At 40.6% G+C, this 17,756-nt stretch overlaps 1 protein-coding gene across 8 annotated transcripts in view; it reads left to right on the top strand.

The window, feature by feature from the left end:
- Nucleotides 1–17,756, top strand: part of ANK3 (ankyrin 3) — a 383,729-nt gene that overhangs the window by 88,227 nt on the left and 277,746 nt on the right. For 2 of the 8 annotated variants that reach the window (XM_069571717.1, XM_069571714.1), the window contains exon 1: nucleotides 12,599–12,879. The exons of the other annotated variants lie outside the window; for them this stretch is intronic. In XM_069571717.1, the coding sequence (XP_069427818.1) occupies nucleotides 12,844–12,879 (36 nt within the window). In that variant the 5' untranslated portion in view covers nucleotides 12,599–12,843. Of the gene's footprint in view, nucleotides 1–12,598; nucleotides 12,880–17,756 lie in introns of those variants that run through there. 8 annotated transcript variants of the gene reach the window in all.

Here is a 17,756-nt window from a genome sequence, read left to right as displayed (position 1 = left end):
GGAGATAGCCAGTAAAGTTTTTATTTATAAATATATATTCATATAGAGACAAGAGCAGTAAGAAAAGTAAAACAGAGTCAGGAGCTAGAGTAATGAGTGGAGAGGACTGGAGATGCAATTTTTTAGCTAAAATGTTTAGCGTGAACATCTCTGACAAGGTAACATCTGAGATGCTGTGATCAAAATGAGTGGTTTGCTTCATATGGTGTCATATGCGGAACTATTTATTCTTCGGTTCATTTGAAACTTCTTATAGAACCATTTCTGTAAACGTGAAATATGTCATGATAGCTGAGTATGATCATGATTTTAAACCAGAGGGAGGGATATTTTATGAAGGTGCTGAGCTGCAGGGAGAGAGCTAAGGTCAAAGAAAGACCAACTGAAGATTCAAGAAAATCAAGTGATTGATGGTTAAAGAAGTTCAGGAGGAAAAGAATGGCCCCAGAGGACAGGTGGAGAGATAAGCATTGGACAACAGAAGATATATCCCACCTTACCCTTTCCTGCAGGAAAGATAACTAATCATAGAGTCAAGTCAGCACTTTTCCCTTCTCTCTGCAAAGGACATTATCCTCCTGAGTCAAGTGAAGCTCATTTTTTCAATGTTGACTCTGTTTTAGGGTATTATATTCATACGGTTGTTAAAAGAAATGTGCTTATTTCCTTTGCCATGACTCATATATTGCTCAAAAGTCACTGGCTTCCTGTAACTTTGGGACCCCAAGATCTCTGGTGGCTATTTCTCCAATGTGTGTTGAGTCTAACAAAACCGCAGCTCCTGTCTTCCTCCCAGCACCGTGGTGAGCGCCAGTTCCAAACTGGGCATGCTTAGGTCAGGACTCAGGTATGGTGCTAAATGAAAGAGGTGAAAAGGGGAATGGGACACTTTCCCTGGAGATCAGCTGCTACCAAATCTGATGTTCCCAGCAGTAGCTCTGCCATGTGTGTTCCCTACCCTGGGGAAGATCCAGCTGCCTTTAGTTGGGCCCTGTTGATGGCTCTCAACCCCTGAGCTGCATAATCCGCTGTCTACCAAGGCCAGGCCAAAGCACTGGAGCAAACTGCAGAGCCAACCACAGCTAAAGGTCACAGTTTTGGCTCAACTACAATTAGTCTTTGCCAAATGGATGGAAATGAAGGGCTGGTTGTTTCAAAGCATCTGATTTATTAAGAAGAGACAGATATCTGTCTTTTTTTATGAGAACTGTCTTGAATTTTGAATGTTGACAATAAATTAGAAGATTTTTCAAAATATTAAGGATTAAAATCCTTAATGAGGATTTTAATGAAGGAAAATGTGGAACCCACTAACAAGCAATCCAGTGACTTTGGACAAGTCATTATCCTGTAAGGGTTTCTTATGGGGAAAATTGGATCCCATTGGGAGGCTTCTTCTATGTCTAAGATTAAGTGTTGGCCATTTGAAGACCATAACTGAATAGCTGCAACATGACAAGGTCAGGAGATAATGGGGGCTGTGTCCACCTTGCCTGTACAGGCTCCCTTTATTGCAGGAACAGAGCATCCAACACTCCTGCCTCTCTGGACCATTAGTAATATAGGGAGTAGATAGATGCTTCCAACATTTAACAGACATGGAGGCCTCGCTCTGTGCCAAACTCCATGCCAGGCACCATCCTTTATATAGATAAAGAGATTTATTCTTTCCAACTCTGAAATGCAGGGCACCCAGCCCAATGCTGGGCTCAGAACAAGGGCTCAGCAATTGCTACCATCCACCCTGAGGCTGTCTCCATGGAGCATACTTTGAGAACTCACTCTGCTCAACCTTTCCCCTCAGCCTAGCATCCGCTTATCTTCCTTTAGCTGTTGTAATTGCCCTCAAGAGACAACTCAAGCCCATCCTTTTTCATTCCTGCCCACAACCTCTGAACTCTGTTCTCCTTCTTTTACAAGTATTTATGGAGCATCTACTATATTCCTGGTCTTCTTCTATCAGTGAACAAGACAGACAGAGCCCTGCTTTCATAAACTAAAATTCTTTGGGGGTTGGGTAGAAAGGAAGGAATAAACTTTGAGCTAATGGAAACTTTATCAAACAGTGCTAGATAGAAAGTAATGGTGTCAAGGTAGTTCCCCTAAGCCAACTTTTTCCTAAAGATTTGCTTATTACTTATTTATGGCTGTGTGGAGTCCTTGGTGCAGTACACGGGCTTTCCCTAGCTGCTGTGAGCAGGAACTACTCTCCCCTTGCTGTGTGCGGGCTTCTCATTGCAGTGGTTTCTTCTGTTGCAGAGCCTGGACTCGAGGGTGCACAGGCTCAGTAGCTGCTGCACACAATCTTAGCTGCCCCAAGGCATGTGGAATCTTAGTTTCTGGACCAGGGATCGAACACACGTCCCCTGCATTGGCAGGTCAATACATAACCACTAGCCCACCAGAGAAGTCCCAGGCCTACTTTAAATTAAGTGGCCAGAGAAGACTCATCTGAGGAAATGCTGTTTATTCTTTGGCCTCATTCATAAGACGGCACCAGCAGCCCTGGAAGAACTAGGGGAAGGGAGCATTCTAGGCACATGCATGCATGCTAAGTCGCTTCAGTTGTGTCCAACTCTTTGCGACCCTATAGACTGTAGCCCGCCAGGCTCCTCTGTCCCTGGGACTATCCAGACAAGAATACTGGAGTAGGTTGCAATGCCTTCCTCCAGGGAATCTTCCTGACCCAAGGATCAAACCTGTATCTCTTGTGTCTCCTGCATTAGCAGGCAGATTCTTTACCACTAGCGCCTGCCTGGAAGCCCAGAAAAGAGTAAATGCAAAGACCCTAGGGCAGGAATAACATTAGTGTTTGGAACATTGTTAAAGAAGCCTGTGTGGCCTTAGCATAAATTCAGGGTGGGGGACAGGGTGTAGAGGTAATAAGTGATATCAGAGAATTTGTTTAGGTATCAGTCAGTCAGTTCAGTCATTCAGTCGTGTCTGACTCTTTGTGACCCCATGAATTGCAGCACACCAGGCCTCCCTGTCCATCACCAACTCCAGGAGTTCACTCAGACTCACGTCCATCGAGTCGGTGATGCCATCCAGCCATCTCATCCTCTGTCGTCCCCTTCTCCTCCTGCCCTCAATCCCTCCCAGCATCAGGGTCTTTTCCAATGAGTCAACTCTTTGCATGAGGTGGCCAAAGTATTGGAGTTTCAGCTTTAGCATCAAGTACCCAATTGCTTAGTTAATATTTAGTTAATGGACTAAGTATGAAGACTTTATCCTTCAGTGTGGCAAAGTAGAATTACGGTTCATTGCAGTTAGATTTAGAAATATTCAGTATGGGGTGCATCTCATAGCCTAGGAAGTTTGAAGGGGGACACCCTTGTCCAGCAGCTGTTTCAGCTGTACCCAAAAGAAGACACATGATCCTCCTTTCCTTCTGGTTTATCCATGTGCTGTTTTGACTGCATGTTGCTTTGGAGCCAGTAGCCAACAGACCTCCATCTGGTTTAGAAGATGAACAGGGGAACTTTCCACAAGTCTTTGTCATTGAATAACCACCACCGCAAGATGGCCTTTCCCCACCAAGTCTGGCACTCTGATGAAAGGAGGAGGTCTTTTGCTTTCTCTGATAACTGGCTGCTGCTTCCCAGCCCCCTTTCATGCCCTGCTGCCTGAGAGAGATTAAAGATGGTTGGAATGTGGGCTGGAGTCATTAAGTGTTCTCACCCTTTAGAACATAACACATGACGGACGCCAGTCCTTTCTGCCCAGTAGCAGGCCAACATGTGACTTGCTCCACTTGACCTTTTCAGTTCCAGACTTGAGGAAAAGGACCTTGCACATGGAACGATGTGTGAAGAGATTTAGTACTGAGTTCTCCCCCTCGTTGAATTTCTGGGGAAAATGTGCTTTCAGTAAAAAGGAAATTGCTTTCACAATTCTGTCATTTCTACACATCTTAGACATTGGGAGTTGCTTGTGTTAGAATCTGGGGCTCATTTGGATAGAAGTCAGAATGTGGGTCTATCTCAGGAGGGCATCAGGACTACTGAGTCCAGACTTGCTTCATAATATGTCTCAGTGATTTATTAAATTCTTTGGCTCTTGAACTTTGTTGATGAATGCATTTTTACATCCTCCTATTAAACCACTATTTATTATTTTCCTTAATGTATCCAAATCATACATAGCTTTTTTTCTAAGGAATAATTTTATGGGTTAATAGTTAGTGTCTTCTATTTACAAAAGAAAACTGGTTTTCTTCAAAGAATTATCCACATTTAACATGTCTCACATAGTATGTGTGTGTGTGTGTGTATTTATAGCAAAAGCAGTGTCTGGCAAAAGGATCTTAATTTCTTCATTTCTGGATGGGAATTTGTCAACCAGAAGTCAGAATGAGAGCTTTGCAATTAGAGTTGAAGAACCCTTAGAAGATTCCTGGAAACATAGGTCACTCTGTGTGTGTGTGTGTGTGTGTGTGTGTGTGTGTGTGTGTGTGTGGGCATGCACGCACACTTTAACTCAATGCCATAAGATTTTAAAGAAACTGAGTGCACTGATTTCAGGTGATAGTGTGTGTGTGTGGACATGCACGCACTTTAACTCAATGCCATAAGATTTTAAAGAAACTGAGTGCACTGGTTTCAGGTGATAAAATGCAATTTTGAATACTAAGTTGGACTGTGCCTTGGATGATTTTGTGGACCCAAGTCCAATTTCTCTCTTCCTTACCTTTGGTTTCTTCCTTTTTATGGTTTAAATCAGCAGTCCCCAACCTTTTTGGCAATAGGGATGGGTTTCATGGAAGACAGTTCTTCCACGGAGGGTGGAATGGGGCATAGTTCAGGCACTAACGTGAGTGAGACACTAACTAACGGTGAGCCAGTGGGGAGCTGCAGGTGAAGCTTGCTTATTGCTCACCTCCTGCTGTGCACACCTGTCCGTGGCCTGGGGGTTGGGGATCCCTGGTTTAAATAAAGAATTTTTAAAGGGTTGGTCTATTTCAGCAAGTGTTTTTCCTTTACGAACAAGTGTCAAACAGAGAATGTTTTTCAAGCATTCTAGTTCATCTTCAGAAAACTGTACAGGCATCAGATTTTCTGGACACCCTCACAGAGTAATGTGTCCATGTTGAGAATGTACAACTATAAGTTGATCATCTTTAAAGGTGTTGTTCTTAGACTGGTTAGAGCCCCAGAGCATATTTTCAAAATCTCAAGCCCTGAACATGCATAATAGCAGAAACATAGTTTCATCTGCGGGATATTTACATTCAATGGAACCCCTTGGAGCTGAGAGGAGTGATCATTTCATAATGAGTTCTGAATTTTGCATGTTCTTATTTATATATTCAAGAGCCTATTAAATAATTAATAGATATCTTGCCATTCTGTTTCTTCAGGCTACACTGAATACAGCTTTGGTAGTCCGGAAATAGCTGGGCTCTCTTCATGCAATTTGGGCTCATAAAGACCAGTGTTCTTCCTCATTAAGGGAGAGTCTGATGCTGGGAGGGATTGCGGGCAGTAGGAGAAGGGGACGACCAAAGATGAGATGGCTGGATGGCATCACGGACTCCATGGACATGAGTCTGAGTGAACCCCGGGAGTTGGTGATGAACAGGGAGGCCTGGCGTGCTGCGATTCATGGGGTCGCAAAGAGTCGGACACGACTGAGAGACTGAACTGAACTGAACTGAACCTTTTACCTTTTATCAATCTGTTAGAGTTGAAGTGTGAAGATATTGAGAATGCCCATATATGAAGTGCTGAAGATGACATAGGCTGTCGTTATTCAGTTCCTCAGTCGTGTCTGACTCTTTGTGACCCCGTGGACTGCAGCATGCCAGGATTCCCTGTCTTTACTGTTTCTGACTTTGCTGAAACTCATGTCCACTGAGTCGATAATGCCACCCAACCATTTCATCCCCTGTTGTCCCCTTCTCCTCCTGCCCTCAATCTTTCCCAGCATCAGGGTCTTTTCCAGTGAGTTGGCTTTTTGCATCAGGCGGCCAAAGTATTGGAGTTTCAGCTTCAGCATCAGTCCTTCCAAAATGTGGTCCACTGGAGAAGGGAATGGCAAACCACTTCAGCATTCTTGCCTTGAGAACCCCATGAATGGTATGAAAAGGCAAAAAGATAGGATATAGGTCACCATGCGCTACTTGTTCTCTTGTATCTTTGCTAAGGGACCTCCTTCTTTATTCTACTGGCCTCATTTGCGTACAGAGCCATTTGCAAAAGAGAAGAGGAGAGAATCTTTGAGTTCATTTCATTTCTTCTGGAATACAAGATTTTGAGGGAGTGTGGTAGTGGGGACTGGGGAGTTGGGAAATGTGTGGATGGGGTTTGGAAGCTATGAAAGTGAAAGAGCAGTCCCCAGAACCCAGACATTCAGTGCAAAAGAAATTTGTCTCTACTTTCGTTGGGGATAAATCAAAGCTTCTGAGAGTTTTGATGAATTGGTAGTTCTCACCTTAGAATTGGTTGTTTTAATAAAAGTGGTGGGGGCTTAGGACTCTCGGAATGCAGAGGAGGGAGAGGGGGGTGTTTTCCCTGAACACTGGGCTTCTCCTCACCACCCTCTCCCATGGTGCCCACAGGAGCCATCCCAAACTCATTCTCCTTCCAAAGTCAAGGGGCTGCTGTCCCTTCTGAATCTCTACACTTTTCTTTTATCCTTTTTCTTGTCTGTTTCTCTGCTGATAAAGGAGGGTAGAATGTGCCCTGATGAAGATATGGAAAATACTGAATATGGCCAATCCAGACTACTCTGCTCTTTAAAAGCTGTCTTGTAGATTAGATCATTTGCCCTCCTAGAAGCTCAATGAGCTGCTTTTTCCATGTGTTCCTGTGAATAATGCCCGTGTCATGGTCTCAACTGGAAAGGAGGAAAACAAGAAGAGAGCACACTTTGTTACTACAAGTTTTCAAGAGTCATATTCGTGATGTCAATCCTGACATCATTTTGTTTTCCTTTCAAAACACATTTTATGTTTTTGTTGAATATGAAACAGAGACAGTTTCACTGGATCTAGGTTCTAATGTTCAATATTATGCACAGAGAGGGGATAGAAAGTATATTAATACCTTAAATTATTTCATGAAAAGACAGTGATATTTTCTGTCCCATGATGCTAATAGGTGAATGTATTCTACGGGGGTTTTGTGAGGTTCCTGCCATTTTTCAATCTCAAAGATCAGATAGCACTATAGGTACCCAGGATACTCCACTGCCTTTCAAAAATATGTCATAAGAATACAACTTCCAACCTCCTGGCTGTAGATTAGGGGTTGGTGAACTTTTTCTGAAAGAGGGCAGAAAGTATGTGTTTTATGTTTTGTTTTTTGTTTTTTGGGGTTTTTTTGGCCATACCACCTCCCACATGTTCCAATAGAACTTTATTTGTGAACACTGAAATATGAGTTGCATAGTTCACTTGCCACAAAATATTATTATTCTTTTAATTTACATCCACAATTTAAAAAGGTAAAAGCCAGTTTTAGTTCATGGGCAGCACAAAACCAGGTAGTGGGTCAGTTTGGGCCCTCAGGTCATAGTTTGGAGATCCCCTGACCTAAATACTGATGACATCCCATGAGAAACCTACCTTCACAATTAAAAAGCTGGAATGTGGAAAACCTGTTTTTAGGGTGGACAAAACAGGGAAGCGGCATTTCTCCAAGGATTTGTCTTGGACCTACTGGGTCTTAAGAGGATTTGTGAAGAGAAGAGATTTCAGGAATGATTTCAGCACAGGCACAAAAAACCCTCTTCCTCTTAGGAACGGTTTCTGACATTGGGGGCTAGCCCAAGAATCCATGCGCATGCTACCAGCCTCTCCTTGGTTCCTTTCTGCCTCCTCCACCCTCCTGAAATGTCCATTGGGCATGTAGGGAAGAGCCCCCCACTGGGAGTCTGGTGACAGGAAGAGACAGACAGTGCAGAGTACCCCCAGCCCGCAGGCAGGGCCAGAGAAGTCACTGGAGGCCCTCACACAGAACGAGTGGCTGGAAGCAAAGCGCAGCAAGCAAGCAGCTTCGTAGCACCCCTGCCCTCCTCTCGGCCCAAACTGTATCCTCTGCTGGCAGAGGGTGCTCACAGAAAACTTCCCCAGCCAGTCCTAGCCGGATGACTCACAACTCAGAGTGGCTTGACATGAGTGGACACTGGATCCTTGGTTCCCAGTGGGAGACTAGATTGGTATAAAGGCTGTAACCTCCAAGATGCTCTGTACATTAAAGATCCATGCAGAAAAACATCACCAGACTTTCCTTTAAGCCAGGGACTCTTCCTTACACATCCTGATGCAAGTTTCTGTTCCTTCATCCGAGCTCCAAATGAAGAATACCTGAAGGATGCTGGCACCATCGTTCTTTGGGAGCATCAGTCCTCAAGAGCAGTATTGGTGCCCCTTAAAAAAAATCACAAGCTGAATCTCATTTTGTGCTTTGCAGTATCACTCGGTAAAAACCCTCCATCTTGGTGCCTGTTGAAGGAATCCATTACGAATTCTAGGTACAGCAATAGTACGGATTCATAGTGTACCATCATGCAACCACTTGGCCTTCCATTCTTCATCCTTCAAATGATGAGGTTTGAGTACATGAACTCCAAGCTTACATGACGGACTATCTTTTGTGAGAGAAATATTTTTGACTATTGGTTCTCCTACAAGTAGCCCACAGTTGTTTTCTGAAAATGAGATAGAAAGTGTGAACATCATATCCCATTTTGGAGCATTTAGTTTTTTTCCACCAGCCTCCCATTTCAGGCTACAATAGCCTCCCATGTCAGCCTGTGCTCACTGTTCGGGTAAGTTCTATCTCTGCTTCTCCTTTTGCAGCTGTGGTATCTGTGAGATGAGCAATGATCACGGGGGAAAGAAAATGTCCTGGCTAGGGGGTAGGTTGAAAGAGACAATTATGGGAATTATTACCCTTCTTATTTGGGAGTAATTATGGGAAACAGTGGAAATAGTGTCACACTTTATTTTGGGGGGGGCTCCAAAATCACTGCAGATGGTGATTGCAGCCATGAAATTAAAAGATGCTTACTCCTTGGAAGGAAAGTTATGACCAACCTAGATAGCATATTCAAAAGCAGAGACATTACTTTGCCAACAAAGGTCTGTCTAGTCAAGGCTATGGTTTTTCCTGTGGTCATGTATGGATGTGAGAATTGGACTGTGAAGAAAGCTGAGTGCTGAAGAATTGATGCTTTTGAACTGTGGTGTTGGAGAAGACTCTTGAGAGTCCCTTGGACTGCAAGCAGATCAACCAGTCCATTCTAAAGGAGATCAGTCCTGGGTGTTCTTTGGAAGGAATGATGCTAAAGCTGAAACTCCAGTACTTTGGCCACCTCATGCGAAGAGTTAACTCATTGGAAAAGACTCTGATGCTGGGAGGGATTGGGGGCAGGAGGAGAATGGGACGACAGAGGATGAGATGGCTGGATGGCATCACTGACTCGATGGACATACATTTGAGTGAACTCCGGGAGTTGGTGATGGACAGGGAGGCCTGGCGTGCTGCGGTTCATGGGGTTGCAAAGATTTGGACACAACCTAGCGACTGAACTGAACTGATGGAGTGTTCTTCCTTGAAGTACTCCATGGAAAGGTTGAATCAGTTGGGATTATTTATCCTAGGGAATGAGGAGATCAGAGAGGTGGGGGATAACCCAATAATAGTTTTGAGTATTTGGAAGACAATAATGAACTGTTCTGTCTTCTCACTGGAGACAGGAGATTAAGAAATTGGCAGGAGGGATCTCAGATGTGAGGAAGAATGCCTTGCTACTACGTGTGATTAAACCCTGGTGGTGCTTTGATGCTCACATGGAGCCTGATATCTTGTTCTCTGATTTCCCTTGGGGACACAAGGAATGGCTTATAGCATCCAATGAATAGACCCACAGCCCTGCACTCCTAGGCCCCCAGCTTTCTGGTAAACCAAGTGTGTTAACACAGACATCTAGGGTGATCTTGAAGAGAACAAGAAACACAGCCAATGTCATTGGAAGAAAGTCTGAGGCTCCAGAGGCAAGAGCTGAGCTTGGCGAAGCAGCCCAGAATTTGGTAGAAGAGTTTGTCCTCATTCTTCCAACAGCTGGCCCGGGGATGGTGCGGATTTTCTCGGCCAGCCTCACCCCTCCCGGGCATCACCTGACAGGACCTTTCCCCTTCCCGACCCCTCATGGCTGCAGCAGGAGAATCCGACCTACGCTATTCCAGGGGTGACTCTGGCTCTCCTGTGTGTCAGTCCAGAGATAGGCCCGGCAGGGTTTCTCCGGTGTTCACTGCGAAAGCATCATTACTAGCGGCTATCAGAGGCTCACCTCCAACAGTGTGACTGTATAAATGATTGAATGCAGAAAGTGGGGAAAAGACGAAGGTGTGCAGCTGGCAGATGACCCCAGGCATTTCAGAGCCATGCCTGACCTCCCCAGGGGTCACCCCTATCTTGGGTGTCATTTGCCTTCCTGTGGTGCCACACTCCCTTGGGAATCACTAACCCAGCAGTCAGAAGCACAGGCTTTATTTTTTGTTGTTACTATTAATTTTTATTAGAGGATAGTTGCTTTACAATGTTGTTAGTTTCTGCTCTATAGCAAAGTGAAGCAGCTATATGTATACATATATCCTCTCCTTTTTCAATTTCCTTCAGTTTTAGTCACTGCAGAGCGTTGAGTCCCCTGTGCTGTAGAGCAGGCTCTCATGAGTTGTGTATTTTATACATAATATCAATAGTGTATATATATATACATCAATCTCGATCTCCCAATTCCTCCCACCCTACCTCCCTTTCCCCCTTGATAGCCATATTTCTAGATTCTAGCCATTTTTCTAGATTCAACATATATGTGTTAATATACAATACTTGTTTTTCTCTTTCTGATTTACTTCACTCTGTCTCTAGGCCTAGACTTTAGAACAGAGGCCCAATATCAAATGCCTCTGGATAGTAGCCCCCTAAAGTCAAGGAGTGAAGCAGACCATAGTCAGCCCATCGGGATGCTAAGAGGGGAGGCAGGAACCCATCGCTCAGTACTGGAGTCATGGCCCAGCAGAATGGTGGGCCCCGACTTGCCAGATCCTCACGTTATTTATTTTTTTGAACAGGAACTATAGATTTTGATATATCTCTCAATTTTTCAGTGTTTCCAACTGAAAATATATCTAAAGCACATTGAGGGCCAAGAAAACATGTACTTGTTGTTGGCTGGCAGTGTATAACCTTCCCTTAAGAATCCTGTAGAATTAGATGCAAATTCTGGCTAGTTCCTAACTGGTGTCCTTGGCAAGTTATTTAACCTATATAAACACTAGTGTCTTGCTCACAATTATAAAGAGAAAGTGCTTCACAGTGCAGCGATATGTAAGAAATTAATATAGTGCCTTGCCTGCAGCACCCTTAATAACTATTAAATGATGATAATGACTATGATTATATTATTAAACCATATGAAATTGCTGGTATGTACATGGAAGTGACCTACAAAAATGGAAATTTCATGTGGCTCTTAATATTATACAGAATTAGTTATACTAATAATTATATTCTTAACATAAAATCCTATGCTATATACATGGTTAATATTTTACCAGTATTATTAGTATCAGGCTTATACACCCCCTCCCTAAACACACATTTATAATCCCCCCTTTTTACTCTTTTTCCACAGTACTTTTTCTGTTCATTGTATTCAAGAGTTTCTTTATTATGTTTATGGCTTAGAGTCTGTCTGCCCTGTTCCTGCTGGAATATAAGCTTTCTTAAGGGAGGGATTTTTTTTCTAATTTGCTTATTGTCTTTCCTTGCTCAAACCACACCAGCACCTAGAGGAGTGGCTGACCAGTAGTAGGCTCTGTAAATAGACAGAGAGTGAATAGACATACACACTGGCCTTCTCAAAATTGAATTCAGTTCACTACAAATGGTTTCCTTCAAGTCTGACAGATCTGAGGGACCTATCGATTAGAACTATTCTAAACAAAACATAAATGCAAGTTCTTAGGATGATGGATTTTTTTAGGGCTTTGACTTTTGAACTCAAGGGTAAAACTAGTAAAAAGTTACCTAAGTACTGTATGCCCCAAATCTGAAAAACTGAATTTGACTATTTTTTAAAAATTAAATTGAAAAACATTGATCAGAAGCATTCAATGAGTATTTTTTTTTTCTGATTGTACTCATGAGCTTCTTATAGTGCTATATTTTTTAAAAGGTCGTCAATTATATTTGTCCTTGGACAGAAGGATATTAAGTTTGTAAGATAACTCTCCTTGGTAGTAGTCTGCTTTAATGTGTGTGTGTGTGTGTGTGTGTGTGTGTGTGTGTGTGTGTATCCATATCTTCAATAGTGAAGCTAATGCAGAAAAGAAATTAGAAGCTGAAAAAGCTCAGTAGTAAAGGGTGGTGGGTCTTACTGGATCCCAGAGGAGGAGAAAATGGTGGTATTGTCTTTAGAAGGAATGTCAGAGTAGCCTGCATACAGAGGAAAGTGCTGATAAGCAGAATGACAAAAGCTGGTTTCATGAGAGATTCCCAGCAGCCAGGGTACACTCCCAGCTGATTGCCCTGCTATTTTCGGTATCCCCATATCATGACTAAATACACGCAGCTTGACTGGAAGCCACAGATATGGTAAGTCCGAGGGGAATGCTGGGAAGTACTATGTTGTTTGTAAGGACCAAGGCATCGGCCATCCTTGCCTCCACCCACCCCTTGTTTCAATACTTAGGGACATTCTGACCAGTTTGGACCTCCTTACTAGGAGTCAGGGGAAACCTTTACATTCCCCAAGGCGGATATTTTTAGACGCAATGCTGTGTCCAGAGTGTTAACTAATTGAGTTATCAGGTTTCATACTTGGCCACAGAGAATGGCAGTGGAAGAGGGAGACAGCTTCCCAGAACAAGTAAGCATCTACGATTTGGAATGAAATGCATTTTCCTTACAGAAAGTGCCGTTTTGGGTTTGATTAGTTGTGCCTTTTACAAAATGTTTGTTGGCAGGTAAGAAGGAAGCCTGCTCCTCTGCACCGTGGATTGCCTGAGTTCCACGTGTGGGGGGCAGTGGGTGTCCTTTCTTTCTGTTTTGCTGGGATCTGGATTCTAGGTACGTTTCGCCTCAGATGTAACTTGTAATGTGCTCATCTCAGGCCGGTCTTAGGAGGTTGCTTATTCACGTGCAGAAAGATAGTGGGCAGTTTTGGGTGCAGGAAGGGCCCAGTGGACCCAAGAATGTAAGAAAGTTTGAATTGTCACACTTTTCTCAAGAAAAATCTGAGAGCTTTAAACTCAGCCTTTTTTGCTGTATTATTTGCTGTATTATTTGCTATCGAGGATATGGACTTCTACAGTTGAGGAAAAAACAGTATAGGGTTAAAATTTGTTTTTGAAACTCATGTAAATAGTGGATGAAGGATGTAGTTTGGGGGTTGGAAGTGTAATGTTGTTTTTGTTTTCATAGAATTGCACATAGATATAAATAAGGCATCTCATTTAATTTTAAAGAACTAGCATAGTAAGTCTTTTCCCCTTAAGGGATAACTATGGGAAAGAGATATTTGGTGTGATGTTCATAAAATTCTGATGTATTTGATTGTGAAGGTTTCATAAAATACTATTTAGATTATAGCAGAGTTCAGGATTTCATGTGATCTCTTGCTTCTACCTGCCTTTTCAGTTATTGTCGGTTTATCTAACTATGAGGACACTATGAATAGAAGGGAGAAGTATTTGCTATTAATTCAGTATATTAAATCCTGGAAAGTAAAATGAGGCTTTCATATGAAATGGTCATAGTGACTAGAAGAAGACATCAGGAAAATAGACATTTGTCCTGGATCCATTCTCTGGTAGAAAGACCTGCTAATGGTTTTGAGAAAAGAACTGTCATTTCTTAGTGCTGCAGAAAGCAATTCGGAGATCTCTCTCACAACTTGGAACCTTATTTTAAATGGATTCAGTTTTAATATTGGTATTCTTAAAGATAGGTTAATCTTTCAGCAAAGAATATTCTTTTATGATCTTTACGGAATATTGCTATATTCAACAGTAGACATCTATGAGATTTTAATCTGAGTGAGAATTTTCAAACATGTGCCTTAAGAGAGAGGACTTTTTAGATTAAACATTGAGATTCAGAATAAAGATATAAATGTTTTTCATGAATTCCTGGCATCAGTTGTAATTTACTAGTAATATAAGCATATTGACAGGTGAGTCCCACCTAAAAAATCATGTTATGACACTCTAAAAATAATCACCCATCAAAAATTATGAGCTATATTGAAGGTTGGCTTTTAGATATGCATTCTGTTCAATTAGTTGTAGAGCTAAAAATTTTAGATATAATGACATTTGCTGATTACCTAGTGAGACTTGACTTTGAGAAATATTAATTCCTGGGAAGTTTTGAGCCAAGTGCAAATATGACATATATTAAAGCATGTAAAAACTTTGGCCTTTTACAAAGTAATAAATTAATTTAAAAAGGAAAGATCTGAGATCTGAAAGGAAAAAATGAATAAAAGCAGACCATCTTGTTTCTGCCTTGTGTCAGAATATATCAACTGAATGGTGAAAGCATTTGATCTCAGCCCATATGTGCAGCATTTTCTGTTTTGGTGGGCATGCTGTTTGAAAAAGCATGTAGTAAAACGACAGACTGAATTTGAAATCATCCTGCCCTAAGCAGTGACTCTGGAAGGGTACTGACCCGATACAGATCACACAGAAGTCGCGTCACAATGGAGTAGCATGTACTCTTGCTGGACTAGGCTTGGTTGGACAATGAATAAGGATTCTTCATCTCCTGGTTTCAACTCTGGCTTGAAGACTGAACAGTTCATCTGCATGAGCTGAACTATGGATAAAATCCTTGCAGAGAGGGTATTGTAGATAATTACATTTTCCCAAATGATCATTAATACCTCTTGCTCCTTCTGTTTGGCTTGGGGTTTCTATAGAGTTGTTTAGAGATTTTTCTACAGGATTGCTTAGTTGTGTTATGGAAGAAACTTCCAGTGATTTTACAGCTTCTTATTGTGAAAGATTTGCAGCACAAGCCTTTTAAAAATATAAACATATGTATACCTTTGCCAATGTTAGAAATTCTCATGGGTTGCTAATAATCAAGCCTTTATGGAACTAATTTTACCATTAAGCCTTGATGAAAAATTAAGTCTTAAAGTTGAACTTTTAAATAACGCTAATGCCAAAAAAAAATCTAGACTCTAATAATATTGAGAAAAGCTCAAATTTAATATAATTTTAATGTACAATTTAGAGGCAGTTAATAATCAGATCTTTCAATAGCTGTGAATTACTTTTAAATACTATAAAGGTATTTTATGATAATTCCAGATAGAAATTCTTGTTATTACTTTCTATCTTCCAACTCAGATGTGTTTGATTTTATAGATTTGGTTTAATAATCCATTAATAAATACATGTTTATCTGTTAAGAGAATCCCTAATTTTATTATTGATGATTTTCACTCTAAGAAGTTGGGAGCAAGTAGAAAATTTTATATAATCTAGCTTAAAACAGAAATCACAAAACCTATCAGTTTACTTCTGAGACTATCTATGTCAAGATTTTATGAAAAAAACGGAACTGACTCTTTTGCCAGCTTTTAAGTTTCTTGTATTGAAGTGAAAACTTTTGTTATATAGTTAGTATGGTATTTACTTATCAGCTAAATTTATTTTCTTCTGTGTGACAATATACAGATACTACCTCTTCTCAGTTATAAATCTGTGCAATAACCAAGTTTAATCAATATTAATTTGAACAAAAGAGAATTTAAAATCTGTCATCTTTTTTGAATAGTCATTCTCTTTATAATGTTAAGGCCTTTTCAGTTATGAAACAAAATATATTTGCCAACTCTTTTATCCTAATGCAAATATTTATTTGTTATATTTTCTTTTTATTATAACCCCAGAGTATATTGCAAAAATTAGTAATCAATCAAAATTAAACTATACCTTTTAATTAGACTATTGATAAATATATTATTAGATTATATAACAAATTTCAGGCACATATCTATAGTTAACTAATTAATCATTTTTAAGTGTTAAAGTCTATAAAGAATCTAATTTTTTAATTTTAGTAGTCCCTTTTTTATTATATGAAATGAAGATTTGGATGTATGTAGATGTTCAAGATAGACACTTATTTCCAGAGAGTACTGAGAAGTTAGTGCTGTTTTTCTTTGGAAAAGTGGCAAGTGAATGTTGTTTCCATTTAAAGAGTAGAAAAAGTCAATAATGTTAAATAATGTTTTGTAAAATCTGGGTATGCTTCAATTTTCTTTAGTCTTGAATTCTTGATTATATTATGTTCTAACTTAGCATCATTCTGATATATTACTGATTTGCATGTTTCTGTAATTCAGTGATTATTCTGTTATATTTTTAAAACACTTATATCAATAAGATAAATTATACTTTGAATAATGCTGTAACTTTTTAAACAGACTGTCTTACTCATCTTTGAGCCCCAGAGTTTGGTACATGTTAAGCACTCAATAAATAAGTTGTTAGAATTTTTTAAATAATTCTTCATTTCTGAAGAGGGTAGCTTCTCATCAAAAGAATGTTGAATTAAGTTGAGAGTAAACATGGTATTATTTATAGAGCTGAAAAGGAGCCAGAAATTTTTCATAAATGAGACTTAACATAATGTTTGGCCTTCTAGCCACCATTTAGTCTTATAATAAATGGCAATTATTTTTCAATATTTGATTATTTTGAACAGGAAATTGTACTAGCTAGCTTTCTGTCTTAGTGAATAAAATAAGATTTATTTCCAGTCCAGAAGTTTACCAGGGTTGGTCTCTAGAGCTGCATTTATACAAGGACAAGGTTCTATAAAGAATTTCCCCGCTGTCGTTCTGACATGGTGGGACCACTTGCAGTAGAATGTGTTGGTTCTCGTGTATCATTTCTGGCTAGTCATGATTCTTGCTCATACTCTCCTGTTCAGAGAAAGTAGTCCTCCGTACCATGAAGTAAGCCTTTGACAACTTGCCTGTAGACCAGCCATTCTCAAAGTGTGGTCCAGGACTCCCTGGGTGTCCCTGTCCCCTTCCAGAAGAGTGTCTATGACATCCCTCCTTCTCTAACTACATTGTCTGTTTGAGGTCAGATTTCCAAAGCAACACGTGGCCAGAGATTGCATGCCAAAGCAGATATGAGAGTCAAGTCTTCTCCCGTCAGACATTAAAGAGAATTGCAAAACTATAAACCAGTACGAGTCTTCTCACCTTGTACAGTTCTTTTGTTTTTTGGAAAATTTATTTCTTTTTCATGAGGCATATATTTTATGTTACCATGTAATAAGTGTGTTACTGTGATTTTAAATCAATAAGTGTGTGTTTAATACTCAGTTTTATCTCCTAGTATGGTCAGTAGTAAAGGTTATAACCTTCTGAATCAAAAGCTCTTTGGGGCTCCTCAGTCATGTTTAAGAGTGGAAAGGAACCCTGAGACAAGTTTGAGAAGCACTACTGTAGGCGGAATGCACCGCGGATGTTCTCTGGCCTGGTTTGCATGCTTAGTTGCTGAAAGCACTGCTCAAATCAGGTCAGTTTATGAGTTCAGATCCTGTGTGAACAGTTATGTTCATTTGACTCTTCTGGTCATAGCTGTAGACAACCAAGCAAAAAACTTAACTTTAAAAAATTTTGAAATAGTGATAATGAATAGCATTAATTAAGGGCTGTCTGTGTGCCAGGCCATTTCTAACTGCTTTATGTGTTATCTCCCTTCTTCCCTCATA

The sequence above is a fragment of the Ovis canadensis genome, chromosome 25 (assembly GCF_042477335.2).
Source record: "Ovis canadensis isolate MfBH-ARS-UI-01 breed Bighorn chromosome 25, ARS-UI_OviCan_v2, whole genome shotgun sequence".
NCBI lineage: Eukaryota > Metazoa > Chordata > Mammalia > Artiodactyla > Bovidae > Ovis > Ovis canadensis.
The sequence above is the reverse complement of the archived record's forward strand: the minus strand, read 5'-3'. Positions and strand labels throughout refer to the sequence as shown.